This window comes from Mobula birostris, chromosome 2 (genome assembly GCF_030028105.1).
Source record: "Mobula birostris isolate sMobBir1 chromosome 2, sMobBir1.hap1, whole genome shotgun sequence".
Taxonomy (NCBI): Eukaryota; Metazoa; Chordata; class Chondrichthyes; order Myliobatiformes; family Myliobatidae; genus Mobula; species Mobula birostris.
The window spans coordinates 127,544,017-127,562,946 of record NC_092371.1 but is presented as its reverse complement, the minus strand read 5'-3'; the positions used below and the strand labels follow the sequence as shown (position 1 = coordinate 127,562,946).

The following is an 18,930-nucleotide window of genomic DNA, read 5'->3' as shown; positions in this document are numbered from 1 at the left end:
CTTCTGAGATATGCAAGAATCCAATCAAATGAATCCCACCCATCAGATTGATGCATTTTAGCTGCTTATTTACAGATATGATCAGCCAAATTATTTATGTCTTCAGAATGGTCAGGTAAATAAGTACAACACTCCTTGCCTATAACAGCACATTTCTCGAAGGAGAATATCTAATGTCATATGATTCTGAAGAACCATCTAACACATGGCAACCGTTTCTGTTGTTACTTTTCCCAAGGCATCGGCAGTGTCATTGCTTACCCCTTCTAAGGCTGCAGCAACATTTTTAATTTTTCTTATACTCCCTGCAATACCATAAAATGGGAATAAAACTGATGCAAGGTTATCTCCTTCTGAAGTATCTTATTTACTTCCAGGCTTGGGAGGTAAAGGTAAGGTGTTAATATGCCTCATGGCAGGAAAAACATAACTTAAATAATAAGATCCTAGTCAATTAAGTGGAAGAGAGGTGTCAGCTCCATTTCCACACATAAGTCCATATTATTCTATGAACTTAGACCAAAAGACATAGGAACAGAATTAGGCCATTTGGCCCCGTTTTGTCTGCTCTGCCATTCAATCATGGCTGATCTTTCTTTTCCCTCCTCAATGCCATTCCCCAGACTTTTCCCCATAACCTTTGATGCCATGTCTAATCAAGAACATATTAAGCTCTGCCTTAAAAATAAATGGACACCCCTCTATCCTGCGGCTGTGCCCTCTTGTCCGAGACTCCCCCACAATAGGAAAGATCCTATCCACATCTTTTTTGTCTAGGCCTTTCAACATTTGAAAGGTTTCAATGAGATTCTCCCTCATCATTCTAAATTCCAGTGAGTACAGACTCAGAGCCGTCAAACATTCCTTGTATGATAATCCTTTCATTTCCAGAATTATCTTTGTAAAGCACCTCTGAACCCTCTCCAATGCCAGCACATCTTTTCTTGGATGAGAAGCCCAACTTTCAGCTTCTTGAGCACCTTCCCCTTTGTAATAGTAATTGCACTCACTTCTCTTCCCCCACACCCTTCACCTTCTGGCACATTGCTAGTGTCTTCCATAGTGACGACTGATGCAAAATACTCATTTAATTCATCTGCCATCTCCTTGACTTCCGTTATTTCTCCAGCCTCATTTTTAGCTGTCCTTATTTCACTCTCCTCTCTTTTATATTTTACTTATTTGAAAACGCTTTTATTATCCACTTTGTGATTGTTTGCTAGCTTGCTTTCATATCTCATCTTTTACCTCCTAATTCTTTTACTTGCTCTCTGTAGGGTTTTAAAAGCTTCCCAATCCTCTGTCTTCCCATTAATTTTTGCTTTGCTGTATGCCTGTTCTTTTGCTTTTACATTAGCTTTGACTTGCCTTGTCAGCCATGGGTGTAAGGTTTTGCCATTTGAGTATTTCTTTGTTTTTGGAATATATCTATCCTGTAACTTCCTCATTTTTCCCCAGAAACTCACGCCATTGCTGCTCTGCTGTCATCCCTGCCAGCATCTCCTTCCAATTTACTTTGGCCAACTTCTCTCTCATACCACTGTAATTTTCTTTACTCTACTGAAATACTGCTACATCAGACTTTCTCCCTGTCAAATTTCAATGTGAACTCAATCACAATGTGATCACTGCCTCCTAAATGTTCTTTTACCTTAAGTTCCCTAATCACCTCTGTTTCATTACCTATCACCCAACCCAGTATAGCTGATCCCCTAGTAGGCTCCGCGACAAACTGCTCTAAAAATTCAACAAACTCACTCTCTTGAGATCCATTTCTAACCTGATTTTCCCAACTGACCTGCATGTTGAAATCTCCCATGACGATCAGAACCATGCCCTTTTGACACACCTTCTCCATTTCCTGTTGTACTTTGTGGTTCACCTCCAGCCACTGTTGGGAGGCCTGTATATGACTGCCATCAGGGTCCTTTTATCCTTGTAGTTTCTTAACTCAACCCACAAGGATTCAAAATCTTCTGATCCTATGTCACATCTGTTGATTTGATGCCATTCTTTATCAACCAAGTCACTTGGCCTACCTTCCTATCCCTCCAATAAAATGTGTATCCTTAGACATTTTGCTCCCAACTACATCAATCCTTCAGCCATGATTCAATGGTGGCCACAGCATCATACCTGACTATCTGTAATAGTGCAACACTATCATCCCCCTTATTTCTTATAATCCATGCATTGAGATATAACACTTTGAGTACTGTAATTGCTACCCTTCATGGTTCTGCAACCCAAACGCACCAATACTCACCCAGCTGGTTACGATTATGTCCTAATGTCTGCCTGCCCTTCCTGACAGTCTAACTGCACGCTATCTTTGCTTTTATACCATCTCTCCTATTCTGAGTCCTTTCACTCTGGTTCCTATCCCCCTGCCAAATTAGCTTAAATCTGCACCCCCCCCCCCCCAACAGCTCTGACCATCCTGCCCGCGAGAATATTGGTTCTCCTCAGATTCGGGTGCAACCTGTTAACTTTTGTGCTGGTCATACCTCCCCCAGAAGAGATCCCAATGATCCAAGAAACTGAAGCCCTGCCCTCTGCACCAGCTTCTCAGCCACATAGTAATTTGCCAGATCCTCCTGTTTCTACCCTTGCAGGCACATGGCTCAGGCAGCAATTCAGAAATTACTACCCGGGAAGTCTTGCTTCTTTCTACCTAGTTCTCAAAATTCTCTTTTCAGGATCTCTTTGCTTTTTCCTTCCTATGTCATTGGTACCAATATGTACCAAGACATCAGGCTGCTCTCCCTCCCGCTCCAAAACGTTGTGGACATGATCTGAGACATCCTTGACCCTGGCACTTGAGAGGCAACATACAATCCGGGTGTCCCGTTCACATCTGTTCCCCTGTCTATTGAGTGCCCTATGACTACCGCTCCCCTCCTCTCCCTCTTTCCCTTCTGCACCACGGGCATATGCTCAATGCCAGTACCCTGGTCTCCATGGCATTCCCAGGGGAGATCATCCCCTATAACAGTATCCAAAGTGGTATACTTATTTTTGAGGGGAACGGCCACAGGAGTGTTCTGTACTAACTGCCTATTCACATTTCCCTTTCTCATGACAGTCACCCACCTACTTGCCACCTGCAACTTTGGGGTTATTACTTCCTTGTAACTTTGATTAATTATTTCCTCACTTTCCTGTACAGGCCAAAGGTCATCCAGCTGCTGCTCCAGATCCCCAACATGGTCTTCGAGGAGCTGCAGCTGGATGCACTTCACGTGAATGTACAAACGTTTGTAGTTCCCTGGGAGACTTTGGGTCTCCCAGGGCTCCAACAACTGGCATCAAGAACACACATCTAGCATCTAGCCAAAGCCTCTTTTGAGCCTACTCCCTCCACAGGCCTACACCCAACAATGGCCATCACGCTTGTCCTTTCTATACTTTTAAACAAGTGTCACCGACCTGCAAGAAACCTCGTCGCTGTGGCCTGTCCCTGCTGCTGACTGGGCTGTTGGAATGAGTCTGAACACCCGCAACGCTCTCCTTTCAAACAAGCATCACCGACCTGTGAGAAACCTTGTCACTGTGGCCTGCTCCTGCTGCTAATTGGGCCGTCAGAATCTAGACTATTTCTTATTACTTGTCAGGGGCCTTGTAGAATTGTAATGTCTTCCTGATAGTCAATAATATAATTACGAATCATCTCAACTGGCACATTATGAGGAACGAAAATTAAAAGAAATGTAACAACAAATCATAGAACAAAATTCAAAATATTCAGTAATTATCAACCTGCTTGAAGTCTTCTTGCTGGTCAGTGATTTGCTCACTGTAACCCAGCAGCATAGGTACCATGGCAGAGGTTACTAGCACATTAACCAGAATGATTTTTGTCCTTGCCGGATATTACTTCAGCTTGCTTGCAGTGGCTGGCATGTATCCACTTACTTTTCCCTTCTACTTTCATCGCTAAGTTGGCAATTAGCAGCACTTGATAAGGACCTTCCTGTCCAACTCCCAGTGAAAGGAAGATCCTGCCTGACAAACCTACTGCAATTTTTTGAGGAAATTACTAACTGAGTAGACAAAGGAAATGCAGCAGGTGTGCAGTACTTGGATTTTCAGAAGGCCTTTTACAAGCTGCCACATATGAGTCTGCTTAGCAAGTTAAGAGCCCATGGAATTACAGGGAAGTTTCTAGCATGGTTGGAGCTTTGGCTGATCAGCAGAAAACAGAGAATGGGAATAAAGGGATCCTATTCTGGCTAGCTGCCGGTTACCAGTGCAGTTCCACAGGGGTTGGTGTTGGAACCGCTGCTTTTTACGATGTATGTCAATGATTTGGACTATAGGATTAATGGATTTGTGGTTAACTTTGCCAATGATACAAAGATAGGTGGAGGAGCGGGTAGTGTTGAGGAAACAGAGAGACTGCAGAGAAACTTAGATAGTTCAGGGGAATGGGCAAAGAAGTTGCAAATGAAGTACAATGTTGGAAAAGTGTATAGTCATGCACTTTGGTGGAAGAAATAAACGGGCAGACTATTATTTAGATGGGGAGAGAATTCAAAATGCAGAGATGCAAAGGGACTTGGGAGTCCTTGTGCAGGATACCCTAAAGGTTAACCTCCAGGTTGAGGGTAGTGAAGAAGGCAAATGCAATGTTGGCATTCATTTCTAGAGGTATAGAATTTGAGAGCAGGGAATGTGATGTTGAGGCTCTATAAGGCACTCGTGAGACCACACTTGGAGTATTGTGTGCAGTTTTGGGCTCCTTATTTTAGAAAGGATATACTGACTTTAGAGAGGGTTCAGAGAAGATTCACAAGAATGATTCCAGGGTTACCATATGAGGAACGTCTGGCAGCTCTTGGGCTGTATTCCCTGGAGTTCAGGAGAATGAAGGGGGGATCTCAGTGAAACATTCTGTATGTTAAAAGGCCTGAACAGAATAGATATAGCGAAGTTATTTCCCATTTCCCATAGTAGGAGATTCTAGGACAAGAGGGCATGACTTCAGGATTGAAGGGCGTCCATTTAGAACAGAGATGCGGAGAAATTACTGTCGTCAGAAGGTGGTAAATCTGTGGAATTTGTTGCCACGAGCAGCTATGGAGGCCAAGTCATTGGGTGCATTTAAGACAGAGACAGATAGGCTTTTGATTAGCCAGGGCATCAAAGGGTATAGGGAGAAGGCAGGGGAGTAGGAATGACTGGAAGAATTGGATCAGCCCATGATTGAATGGCAGAGCAGGCTCAATGGGCTGAGTGGCCTACTTCTGCTCCTATGTCTTATGGTCTCAAGGATCCCTATGCAGTTTCTTAATCAGAACCTTTATGCGAGGAATTAGAAAGTGTCCTCCTTCAGTTTTGTCTTTGCAAGTGGCAGAAACCTGTTGAGAAGCAGGCTAGACAACCTGGGATAATTTCACATAGTAGTTAACCGAACTGTCTGCCACAATGTGTACAGTTTATAGGACTCTCTGAGATCATGGGTTCTCATCAGTGAAGTAGGGCGCCCTGTTACTATCTCAAATGGACTTGTTTTATTTTTCTTGTTTGGGTTGCTCTGATGTGATATAAGACCCTAGGAAGAGCTGTAGGCCATGGTATGCCTTCCTCACGATACTTAGCCAATCATTGTTTGAAGATGTAATTCATTCGTTCGACTTATCCTGATGACTCTGGGTGATGTGGACAACGGAAAAACCATTCAATGTTCATCAGTCAACATAATTCCTGACAAGTACTCCCGGTGGTCAGGGTCAATGTAATATGGCAATCTCCATCCAGGAATATAGTCATTGATCAGAGCTTTTGCTGTGTGCCTGGCAGTGGCTTTCCCTGTTGAAATAGCTTCCACCCATCTTGAAAATTTGTCCACTATTGCCAGCACATCTGAGTGACCTTGACACTTTGGTAAAGAAATGCAGTCCACTGGTAAAAGTAAAAACGTACCAGGTAGGGCAGGAGCACTTAATTATGGTAGCTTTTCCACTGCTCCAGGGTTCATTTTCTGGCATGTCACGCAACATTCAAACATTTGTCGAGTTTATGTCCACCACCATTGGGAGAATCTGTCTATAATCTTTTGCACTCCAATGTGTCCTAGGAAGTGTATTTGTTGTGCTAGATAAGGAAGCAGTGTAGTTGGGCTACAAGTCTATGACTAGTGCCATAGCTCCATACTCCTTTGTCATTTAACAACCCACCATTCTCCATTCAAGACCACTTTTCCTGGTTAAAGCATTGACCTTGCATCTCTCAGATATCTTATAAGTTCATCTGTGATACAGAGTTCAACTTTGTTTCCATAATTCCAGTTGTCAGGTTCACTGTATTTGTTCTCGGTGGTACTTCTATCTTTTTTGTTCCTCCCCATGCTGCCTCTTGCAATTACATCTGCAAATGCATTTCCATGGCTTCTCATTGTTGTCATTTTAGTGTGGTATTCCCGTTTTAATACAACAACTTCTGATGGCAATTGTGTAACATCCATAAGTTGTTGTATTGGTTGGCTATTCTTGACTGGAGTTCCTACAGCCAAAAGAAATCTTCTTTGTCTGTTTCCAAAGTCATGAACAATCAAAGCTTTCAGTTCTGCCTGTTGCACAGAAGTGTCAAGAACCATGCTTCTTGATGCCAGCATTTCAGTTTCAGAAACAACTGCCTACCCAGCCATCCAAAATCCTCCCTCGGTCAGTAAGGAACCATCCGTATATAGAATCATATCTTTAGCAGGGTAATAACCAACAGGACGCTGTTGGTCTCTATGTCCTTGAATTAAAGCTGCCATCATGTGTTTCTCATTAATATACAGGGTAAATTATTTACCTGCATCAGGAATTCATAATGCCAGTGCAGTACACAATGTCACTTTAAAGTTTGAAACACTTCCAGTTGCTTTTCATTAAGAGCCATAGGATTGTCTGAGCTTTACTGTCCTTCAGCAGGTTGTTCAGTGGTTGAGCAATATATGATGGATCTGCTACTAGCTTGTCCAAACTTTGATTAACAATGGCTTTACCTTCAATCCTGTGTGTCTTCACTCTCCTGGCCTTTATTAGAGCACTGTCATTCTCACTTGAGTTGCAAGTGACCACTGTAGAGTCCATGTCATGTCCATCCTGTAATTCTAGCGTCACTAGCAGGAGCGCCTACTTGCGGTCGGTTGCAACTGCGCTTTCTTACATTTCTTCAGTTTGCTTTGAAACTTTGTCCATTGCACATCAATTGAACTATATTGTTCTTCCACTCGCTTGGTTAATACAAAAATTTGCTCTTTAGAACTTTCCCTGTCTCCATCATGCTGTTTTTGTACAAGGTTTTAGTCGCCGTATTATCTCTTTCAGTCGCTCACATAGTCGATCAAACTGACCATACCGTCTTATCTCTAAATCAGTTGCAGCCATTTTCTGGTACTTAATACATGCTTACTTGTTCTTAAAAAACTTAACATTGTTGGTAATTTTTCATCCAGGCTTTTTCATTCATTTTATCAAACAGAGATGTTTTCCCTAGTGAGTTTCACAACTTTGGCCATTGTTTTGATTTGATCTTAAATCGAACATACTTTTATCACTTTCACCAAGATCTCAAAATATTAACAAATTGTAACCAAATAGCAAATAGATTGCTCCAGCTACCGAGTAGATTGCAACCACATAGGTTGGTTCAACAAGCAAATAGATTGTGACCAATTAGATTACAACCAAATAGATTATACAACAACTATTTTCACCAGGTACCCAAATAGATCGTAACCATATAGATTAGGACCAAAGAGATTGTATAACCACCACACTCAGCAGGTACCATAAATAGATCACTGTGTGACCAAAATAGATTGTAATCAAATAGGTAAGGACCAAATGGATGGCCACCAATATTTTCACAGCTGTTTCTCTTTTAAATAGCAATGTGACAGTCCTCAATCCTGATTTTGAAGCCATAACTTATTTTTTTTCCTCAGACAACAGAGAAACAGAGTCCGTTCTTACCCCTTTTGTTGTGTGCTAAAAATTCCCTCCTTTGGCTTTGAGTATAATGAATTTTAAACTCTGGAATATCCTGCTGACTATGCCAAAACTGATGTATTCCGGTGTTTAAGTCCAAGCTTCTTTTAGAAGTCAGGAACAAGGCATAAAACATTTTGCTTCATGATTGTTTTATTAAGAGTTGATAGAACAAAGAGAACAGAAACAGGACAGTGACAGGGAGTCTTACTACTTGAAGACAAAACAATCTGAAGATGACTCCTAGCTATTTTATGTCCAAAATGAAAGAAAATTCCGTAGATAAAAATAATTCAATTTAAAAATACGTATTCAATACTGCAGTAAAAAGATAACTAATGAGAAAATACTGACCATTTAATGAAGAGCTTTCCAGAATTATACTTTGTATAACCACCAAAAGCATATTAAATTGGTATGCATAATATAGTCAAAAGGGATCATAGTAAATAGTTACATGTGTATAAGTAATTACATACAATACAAGGAGATAATGAGTTGTTAAACTGCAAAGAAAATAACATTTGAATAGTCAGATCCAACAGGTCAGAGGGGGAAATTCCTGGGCTTCAACATCTTGAAGGATCTATCCCGGGCCCAACATATTGATGCAGTCAGTCACTAATAGGCACACCAGTGGCTCCATTCCATTAGGAGCTTGAAGAGATGTGATATATCATCAAACACTCTAACAAGTTTCTATGGATGTGCATTCTGACCGGTTGCATTACTGCCTGGTATGGAGGCTCCAGTGCACTGGATCTCAAGGGGCTGCAGGGGCTCTAGTCTCAGCCAGCTCCATCACAGGCACAACCCACCCTATCGCTAAGGACCCTCGCCTTTGGGGCCAGGCTTTCTTCTCTTTGTTGCCATCAGGGAGGAAATACAAGAACCTGAAGATCCACTCTCTATGACTCAGAAACAGCTTCCTCCCCTCTAGCATCAGATTTCTGAACATTCTATGAACCTTCATTATTCCTTTTTTTTTGCACTCCTTAGTTTTACAATCTATATAATTTTGTCTTTGCACATGTACTGCTGCCTCAGACCAACAAATGTCACAACGTAAACTGTAAGATAATAAACTTGACTCTGATTTAATTTCCAATGTATCACGTGAGAAGTAACTGACCCTTTGATCTTTATGCCAGGCAGCATCGCTGGAAGAAGAGAGGACTGGCGATTATTCCAACCATGTTTGGAATAAGCTTCAATGCTACGTTTTTGAATCAGGTACAAAAGGAGTGAGATTGGGGGGAATCGATAATGGGAGTGGTATGGGGTATGAGGAGTTGCAGTAGATGAGGTAGTATTAGGCCAGCAGCTAGTGTTGCAATACCATGCGATTTATTAAAATAACAAATTGAAGCTATCATTAAAGAAAAAAATACCATCCCGGCAAATCCAGGGCAAAAATCAAAAAGGGCCACTTTTCAACATAATTGTATAAGGGCTAGGAGTGTTGTAAAAGTGAGCCTGAAGGCTCTGTGTGTCAATGCAAGCAGCATTCGTAACAAGGTGGATGAATTAAAAGTGAAGATTGTTATTAATGAATATGATATAGTTGGGATCACAGAGACATGGCTCCAAGGTGACCAAGGATGGGAGCTCAACATTCAGGGATACTCAGTATTCAGGAGGGATAGACATGAAAGAAAAGGAGGTGGGGTGGCATTGCTGGTTAGAAAGGAGATTAACGCAATAGAAAGGAAGGACACAAGCCGGGAAGATGTGGAATCAATATGGGTAGAGCTGCATAACACTAAGGGGCAGAAAACGCTGGTGGGAGTTGTGTACAGGCCACCTAACAGTAGTAATGAGGTTGGGGATGGTATTAAACAGGAAATTAGAAATGTGTGCAATAAAGGAAAAGCAGTTATAATGGGTGACTTCAATCTACATATAGATTGGGTAAACCAAATTGGTAAGGGTGCTGAGGAAGAAGATTTCTTGGAATGTATGTGGGATGGTTTTTTGAACCAACATGTCGAGGAACCAACTGGAGAGCAGGCTATTCTAGACTGGGTATTGAGCAATGAGGAAGGGTTAATTAGCAATCTTGTTGTGAGAGGCCCCTTGGGTAAGAGTGACAATAATATGGTGGAATTCTTCATTAAGGTGGAGAGTGACGTAGTTAATTCAGAAACAAAGGTTCTGAAATTAAAGAAGGGTAACTTTGAAGGTATGAGACGTGAATTAGCTAAGATAGACTGGCAAATGACACGTAAAGGGTTGACGGTGGATATGCAATGGCAAGCATTTAAAGATCGCATGGATAAACTACAACAATTGTTCATCCCAGTTTGGCAAAAGAATAAATCAGGGAAGGTAGCGCACCCGTGGCTGACAAGGGAAATTAGGGATAGTATCTATTCCGAAGAAGAAGCATACAAATTAGCCAGAAAACGTGGCTCACCTGAGGACTGGGAGAAATTCAGAGTCCAGAAGAGGAGGACAAAGGGCTTAATTAGGAAAGGGAAAAAAGATTATGAGAGAAAACTGGCAGGGAATATAAAAACTGACTGTAAAAGCTTTTATAGATATGTGAAAAGAAAAAGATTGGTTAAGACAAATGTAGGTCCCCTACAGACAGAAACAGGTGAATTGATTATGGGGAGCAAGGACATGGCAGACCAATTGAATAACTACTTTGGTTCTGTCTTCACTAAGGAGGACATAAATAATCTTCTGGAAATAGTAGGGGACAGAGGGTCCAGTGAGATGGAGGAACTGAGGGAAATACGTGTTAGTAGGGAAGTGGTGTTAGTTAAATTGAAGGGATTAAAGGCAGATAAATCCCCAGGGCCAGATGGTCTGCAACCCAGAGTGCTTAAGGAAGTAGCCCAAGAAATAGTGGATGCATTAGTGATAATTTTTCAAAACTCTTTAGATTCTGGACTAGTTCCTGAGGATTAGAGGGTGGCTAAGGTAACCCCACTTTTTAAAAAAGGAGGGAGAGAGAAACCGGGGAATTATAGACCGGTTAGCCTAACATCGGTGGTGGGGAAAATGCTAGAGTCAGTTATCAAAGATGTGATAACAGCATATTTGGAAAGTGGTGAAATCATCGGACAAAGTCAGCATGGATTTGTGAAAGGAAAATCATGTCTGACGAATCTCATAGAATTTTTTGAGGATGTAACTAGTAGAGTGGATAGGAGAGAACCAGTGGATGTGGTATATTTGGATTTTCAAAAGGCTTTTGACAAGGTCCCACACAGGAGATTAGTGTGCAAACCTAAAGCACACGGTTTTGGGGGTAAGGTATTGATGTGGATAGAGAATTGGTTGGCAGACAGGAAGCAAAGAGTGGGAATAAACGAGACCTTTTCAGATTGGCAGCAGTGACTAGTGGGGTACTGCAAGGCTCAGTGCTGGGACCCCAGTTGTTTACAATATATATTAATGACTTAGATGAGGGAATTAAATGCAGCATCTCCAAATTTGCGGATGACACGAAGCTGGGTGGCAGTGTTAGCTGTGAGGAGGATGCTAAGAGGATGCAGGGTGACTTGGATAGGTTAGGTGAGTGGGCAAATTCATGGCAGATGCAATTTAATGTGGCTAAATGTGAGGTTATCCACTTTGGTGGCAAAAATAGGAAAACAGATTATTATCTGAATGGTGGCCGATTAGGAAAAGGGGAGGTGCAATGAGACCTGGGTGTCATTATATACCAGTCATTGAAAGTGGGCATGCAGGTACAGCAGGCGATAAAAAAGGCGAATGGTATGCTGGCATTCATAGCAAGAGGATTCGAGTACAGGAGCAGGGAGGTACTACTGCAGTTGTACAAGGCCTTGGTGAGACCACACCTGGAGTATTGTGTGCAGTTTTGGACCCCTAATCTGAGGAAAGACATTCTTGCCATAGAGGGAGTACAAAGAAGGTTCACCAGATTGATTCCTGGGAGGCAGGACTTTCATATGAGGAAAGATTGGATTGACTAGGCTTATACTCGTTGGAATTTAAAGATTGAGGGGGGATCTTATTGAAACGTATAAAATCCTAAAGGGATTGGACAGGCGAGATGCAGGAAGATTGTTTCCGATGTTGGGGAAGTCCAGAACGAGGGGTCACAGTTTGAGGATAAAGGGGAAGCCTTTTAGGACCGAGATTAGGAAAAACTTCTTCACACAGAGAGTGGTGAATCTGTGGAATTCTCTGCCACAGGAAGCAGTTGAGGTCAGTTCATTGGCTATATTTAAGAGGGAGTTAGATATGGCCCTTGTGGCTAAAGGGATCAGGGGGTATGGAGGGAAGGCTGGTACAGGGTTCTGAGTTGGATGATCAGCCATGATCATACTGAATGGTGGTGCAGGCTCGAAGGGCCGAATGGCCTACTCCTGCACCTATTTTCTATGTTTCTATGAATACACGGTAGGCTTGGCAGCATCTGAAAGGGGAAAATCAGAAGTAACTTTGATCAGGAAATACCATTCAGCGCCTTGAAACTAATCCATTAGTCAAAGATCATGGCTGATCTGTACCTCATCCCTTCTCTGCTGACTCAGTTCTGTAAGCAGTGATGGAATGGAAGGTGGAGGATTGATCTGGTTAGGTCTGTGTCCTGATCCTGGACTCGGTGATGTAGTGTGGTGAGACCTGAGTCAGGAACTGAGAACATGGCCTGTGCTGCGTGTGAGCTTGTGAGCTGGCAACCCCACCATAGATGGGAGTGCAGGTAAGAGAGAGGCAAGAAGCCAAGAGGGAGGCAAAGGACCAGGAGCCATGGATTAGTGTGGAGAAGCTGAGTCATGCATGGAGTGTACATGCACGCTGTGCTAAAGGAGTGAAATAAATGGACCACCTCATCTCCCTGTTCCATCTGTGGAAGAGTTTATGATTCCCATGTCAACCTCACCTGTCACCCTAGAACCCAAAAGTGGGTGCCTTCCATCCTCTGTCCTGAAGGACTGTCTAGGAATAAAGAATTTAATGCCTAACAAATATCTCATCACCTCAGCCTTCAACTTCTCCATGGTCTCCTCCCAAGTTGGGCATGAACTTGCATCAGAGCCACCGTGGGAAACATCCTCCATGCAAACATTTGGTGTTTTCCATACAAGAACTGGCTGAGGGTATGACCCTCAACCAGAGGGCAGATACAACCAGGAATGGGAGAAGAACCACATGGTTATAACTGGGAATCTTACTGCAATGGGAAACCAGTTGTACTTTTGTCCAATAACACAACATGGCACTGTAGAGACAGGTACTGTACATTAATAGCATTTAAAACACTCGTGCAGGTGCATGGATTGAAAAGGTTTAGAGGAATATGGAGCTAAATGCAGGCAAAAGGGACTAACTTAGACAGACATCTAACTGATCATGATGAAAGGCTTCTTCCCATGCTATATAAGTAGATAAATTTGTTTATTACTGTCACAGGTTCTGAGGTCCAGTACAACATTTTGTTTTGCATACCACCCATCAGTACACTGAGGTGGTACAAAGGAAAATGTGTTAAGTTATAACCCGCAGGAGCAGGATTGGGCTATTCAGCCTATCAAGTGTTCTCCACCATTGAGTCATGGCTAATTTATTTTCCCTCTCAACACCGATCTCCTGCATTCATCCTATAACCTTTGATGCCCTTGCTAATTAAGAACCTAGCAACCTTTGCTTTAAACATACCTAACTGAACATACCCACAGATTCACTACCCTCTAGCTCAGGGGTTCCCAAGCTTTTTTTATGCCATCGACCAATACCATTTAGCAAGGGATCCATGGACCCCAGGTTGAAAACCCCTGCTCCTGCTAAAGAAATTCCTCCTCATCTGTTTTGCCAAGGGACGTGCCTCTATTCTGAGGCTGTGCCCTCTGGTTGTAGACTCTCTCACTATTGAAAACATCCTGTCCATGTCCACCCTATCCAGGCCTTCCAATATTTGGTAGTTTTCAATGAGATTCTCCCTTATTCTGATAGAATGGAATACAGAATGAAGCACCAGAGTTGCAGAGAAAGTGTGTTACAGGCCGACAATAAGATGCAGAGTCACGATGAGGTAGATTGTGAGGTCAGAAATTCATCTTGTCATATGAGGGGACTGTTCACTAGGCTGATAACAGCCATATAGAAGCTGTCCTTGAGCCTGGTGGTGTGTGTTCTATGACACTGAGTCTATGGTAAATCCAGGTTAAAACAGAAAATGCTGGAAACTCTCAGCGGCTTATGGGAGATTTTTTTTTAAACTATTCATGCCTTTTGCTCCTTTAGCATGGCCTCTCTGTGACCCTGAGGTCCTCAATACCCACCGCTCACATGCACATGTGGCGATTGAGACAGCACTAACATCTCAGGTCAGAGAGGCTTCGTCAGAGGTGGGATCTATTAGAGGTGCAACGAATGGCGGAGGAAGGTGGGAGATCCAGCAGGAAGGAAGGAAAGACTTGTGAGATTGACCATTCTGGGAGCACTCAACAGGTCAGGCAGCATCTGTGGAGAAAGATAAACAGTTCACATTTGAAGTCTAGGACCCGTTGTCTGAACTGGAAAAGAGAGAAACAGATTAGTTTTGGGTCAGAGGATAAGAGAGGGAGGGGTGTGTTGAATACCTCTGATAGGCTGAAAGCTGCACAGTCCGTTGAGATTGTCATTCAGATTGAGTTGTTCTTCACGTTTGTAGGGATGATTTTGGGGACAGAGTGTGGAGTGAGCTTTCCGGTTAGGGCTTAAGGACAAGGATGTGGGGGAGTTGGAGGTCAGATTACGGTTTACAGACAGGGATGTGGCTGAATAAGAGGTCAGGTTGGAGTCTAGGCTTCTGTTCCATGCTCAAAAATCAGTGATGTGAGCATAAAATGAAGGATTTTGGGCTTGATGCATGCCAGGATTGGATGTCCACGCGAGCCGGAGGCATGAGGGTTGGAGACTCAGCGAGCCTGGAGTCTGGGGGTCCTGTTATCAGCTAGTCTGGGGGCTGATACCAAAGACTGATCAGAAGTACGGAAGTCGAATCTCCATGCCTGAAGGCTGGAGACTGGAGATCCAGAGCACGGCTCTGGGATTAGAGGATTGTCCGCTTGTGTGGGTGTGTGGGTTATTTTGTTGCTCATTGTGCTTTGTTTGTTGTATTCTGTGTTGTTCTGGCAAGCAGTGTGGGCATGCAATGTCGGCACCGGAATGTGTGGTACCACTCACGGGCTAGTCCCAGCACACACTTTAGTGGCATTGGTTGTTAACCAATCTCACTGCATGTTTTTATTTTAATTAGTAAGTATCTCTGAATATGAAAAAAAAAAGCCTTCAAGAAGCAGTTAAAATCAGATTAAGTTTGGAGACACAAGAAACTCAGATGCTGGAATCTGGAATTCTGTATCTGAATTCAGTGTGCCGGGCAGCAGCTGTGGAGGGAAATGGACCGTGGACATTTCAGGTCAAGACCCTTCATCTGGATTGATTAAGCTTCCTCGTCTGTGTAAAATATTGTTAATAGTAAGATTGTGCGATGTCCCAAGTGTCCAGCTGTACAAAAAATGGGAAAAATCAGCCAAGTTGAAGACAGGCAAAAGCAGTCAGTCCCAACAGAGGCAGAGAAAGCAAGTAAATTGGAGAATTCAGTTAAGATTAAGATTAGCTTTGTTTGTCACAAGTACATCAAAAGCGTCAAAACATAGAGTGAAAGCATCATTTGCGTTAACGACCAACAAAGTCCAAGGCGTGTTGGGGCATCCAGTGAGTGTTGCCACACTTCCTGCACCAACACAGCATGCCCACAACTTTCTAACCCTAACCCATACATCTTCAGAATGTGGGAAGAAACCAGAGTACCCGGAGGAAACCCATAAATTCACAGGGAGAATATGCAAGCTACTTGTATATGGTGGTGGGAATCTGGAAGGCTGAAATTTGCCCAGAGGGAAGATGATGTGCTGTTCCTTGAGCTTCCAATGGGTCATTTTCAACAGCACAGGAGGCCAGAGATAGAAAGGTTAGAATGGGAGTGGGATGGTGAATTAAACTGGCTGGCTATGGAGAGCTCAAGGTCACTCCTGCAGACTCAGTGCTATGCCCCAATCTGTATTTGCTTTCTCCAATGTAGAGGAGACCATATTGTGAACTCAATCCAGATTGGAAGCACTGCTTCACCAAGAAAGACTATTCCTGTCCTTAGATAGCGGGAAGGGTAGAGATGAAAGGGCAAGTGTTGCATCTTCTGTGGTTGTATAGCAACCAAGAGAGGAAGAGTATTGTTAATGTTAGCCGGAGGGAGAATACTGAAGGCTAGTAAAAGTTGTGGTGGGAGAACTTGGGTTCTAAATGTTACAATATTCCAAACTGGGTAATGAGATGCTTTCTATCTTGAGCTGACACTCGCTTCATTGGGAGGTCAAAGGTAGAGAGATATGATTGGGAGTGAGGTATAAGGTTAAAGTGAAATCTCTCCCTTGTGTTCTTTTGCAGGCAGGGGCTTTGGTTCACATTTACACTGATGGCTCAGTGCTCCTGACTCATGGTGGAACTGAAATGGGCCAAGGGCTCCACACCAAGATGGTGCAGGTATGAACGTAAAAAGGGCTCCCAAAACCAAGATCGAAGTCATTTTTACTCCAGACTTTGGCAGTTTATTATTTTAGGTTTCTACTTCATAAATGTTTGGACATCAACTGATTGAAAATACCGAGAAGGAATATATCTCTGTTTAGTCCAGGGGTTTGTCCAGAAGCTAAAATAAAGCCCTACAGATGCTAGAAACCTGAAATCAAACTGAAGTGCCATCACGTATATCTGTGAACAATGAAACAAAGTTCTCAGTTTGATAACCTTTCACTAGTATTGGGTTTGTACCATTTCTTAGTTCTATCACAGAGATATACAACACAGAAAAAGGATCTTACAGCCCACCTCATCCCCACCATCCATGATGCCTCTCAATGCTAATTCCATGTTCCCATGTTAATCCTACACCCCTTTACTCCTTTCCTACAGGTCTCAAGAAATTTTAAACTTTGCTATATCCTCTGCCTCCAACACGTCCTCCAGCAGCTCATTCCGAATATTCGCCACCTTCGGTGTGAAAACTTTAACCCCTCAGATCTCCCTTCACACTGTAAACCTATGTTCTAGACTTCACTACCATGAGAGACAGATTATCAATGTCCTTCATAATTTTATAGAACAGTAAGATCACATGTTAACAACAGGAATTCTGCAGATGCTGGAAATTCAAGCAACACACATCAAAGTTGCTGGTGAACGCAGCAGGCCAGGCAGCATCTCTACAAGGAGGTACAGTCGAAGTTTCGGACTGAGACCCTTCGTCAGGACTAACTGAAGGAAGAGTTAGTAAGAGATTTGAAAGTGGGAGGGGGAGATCCAAAATGATAGGAGAAGACAGGAGGGGGAGGGATGGAGCCAAGAGCTGGACAGGTGATTGGCAAAGGGGATATGAGAGGATCATGGGACAGGAGGTCCGGGGATAAAGACGGCGGGGGGGTGGTGGGGGAGACCCAGAGGATGGGCAAGGGGTATAGTCAGAGGGATAGAGGGAGAAAAAGGAGAGTGAGAGAAAGTATGTGTGTATAAAAATAAATAACGGATGGGGTACGAGGGGGAGGTGGGGCATTAGCAGAAGTTAGAGAAGTCAATGTTCATGCCATCAGGTTGGAGGCTACCCAGACGGATATAAGGTGTTGTTCCTCCAACCTGAGTGTGGCTTCATCTTTACAGTAGAGGAGGCTGTGGATAGACATGTCAGAATGGGAATGGGATGTGGAATTAAAATGTGTGGCCACTGGGAGATCCTGCTTTCTCTGGCGGACAGAGCATAGGTGTTCAGCAAAGCGGTCTCCCAGTCTGCGTTGGGTCTCGCCAATATATGGAAGGCCACATCGGGAGCACCGGACGCTGTATATCACCCCAGCCAACTCACAGGTGAAGTGTCGCCTCACCTGGAAGGACTGCCTGGGGCCCTGAATGGTGGTAAGGGAGGAAGTGTAAGGGCATGTGTAGCTCTTGTTCCGCTTACACGGACAAGTGCCAGGAGGGAGATCAGTGGGGAGGGATGGGGGAGACGAATGGACAAGGGAGTTGCATAGGGAGCGATCCCTGCGGAAAGCAGAGAGAGGTGGGGAGGGAAAGGTATGCTTAGTGATGGGATCCCATTGGAGGTGACGGAAGTTACGGAGAATAATATGTTGGACCTGGAGGCTGGTGGGGTGGTAGGTGAGGACCAGGGGAACCCTATTCCTAGTGGGGTGGCGGGAGGATGGAGTGAGAGCAGATGTGCGTGAAATGGGGGAGATGCATTTGAGAGCAGAGTTGATGGTGGAGGAAGGGAAGCCCCTTTCTTTAAAAAAGGAGGACATCTCCCTTGTCCTGGAATGAAAAGCCTCATCCTGAGAGCAGATGCGGCAGAGCTGGAGGAATTGCGGGAAGGGGATGTCATTTTTGCAAGAGATAGGGTGAGAAGAGGAATAGTCCAGATAGCTGTGAGAGTCAGTAGGCTTATAGTAGACATCAGTGGATAAGCTGTCTCCAGAGATAGAAACAGAAAGATCTAGATAGGGGAGGGAGGTGTCGGAAATAGACCAGGTAAACTTGAGGGCAGGGTGAAAGTTGGAGGCAAAGTTAATAAAGTCAACGAGCTCAGCATGCATGCAGGAAGCAGCGCCAATGCAGTCATCGATGTAGCAAAGGAAAGGTGGGGGACAGATACCAGAATAGGCACGGAACATAGATTGTTCCACAAAGCCAACAAAAAGGTAGGCATAGCTGGGACCCATACGGGTGCCAAGTGTTAACTTGCTTTACTCTAGGGGAAAACTGGCTTAGCCTATCCTAATCTCTTGCTGTAGTTTAATCCTCCAATCCATGCTTCACCTTGGTGAATCTCCTCTTCATGCTCTCTGTGCACAAAGTCCTTCCTGTAGTGTAGAGACTAAAACTCGACATGGTAGTCTATGTACTTTCTAACCAATATTTTCTACAACTGAAACAT

General features: G+C 43.5%; 1 protein-coding gene across 6 annotated transcripts in view; it reads left to right on the top strand.

The window, feature by feature from the left end:
• The window catches only part of xdh (xanthine dehydrogenase), a 109,016-nt gene that overhangs the window by 66,913 nt on the left and 23,173 nt on the right, over positions 1 to 18,930 (top strand). For all 6 annotated transcript variants that reach the window (XM_072247655.1, XM_072247665.1, XM_072247671.1 and 3 more), the window contains exons 28-29: positions 9,134 to 9,215; positions 16,395 to 16,490. In XM_072247655.1, the coding sequence (XP_072103756.1) occupies positions 9,134 to 9,215; positions 16,395 to 16,490 (178 nt within the window). The remainder of the gene's footprint in view (positions 1 to 9,133; positions 9,216 to 16,394; positions 16,491 to 18,930) is intronic.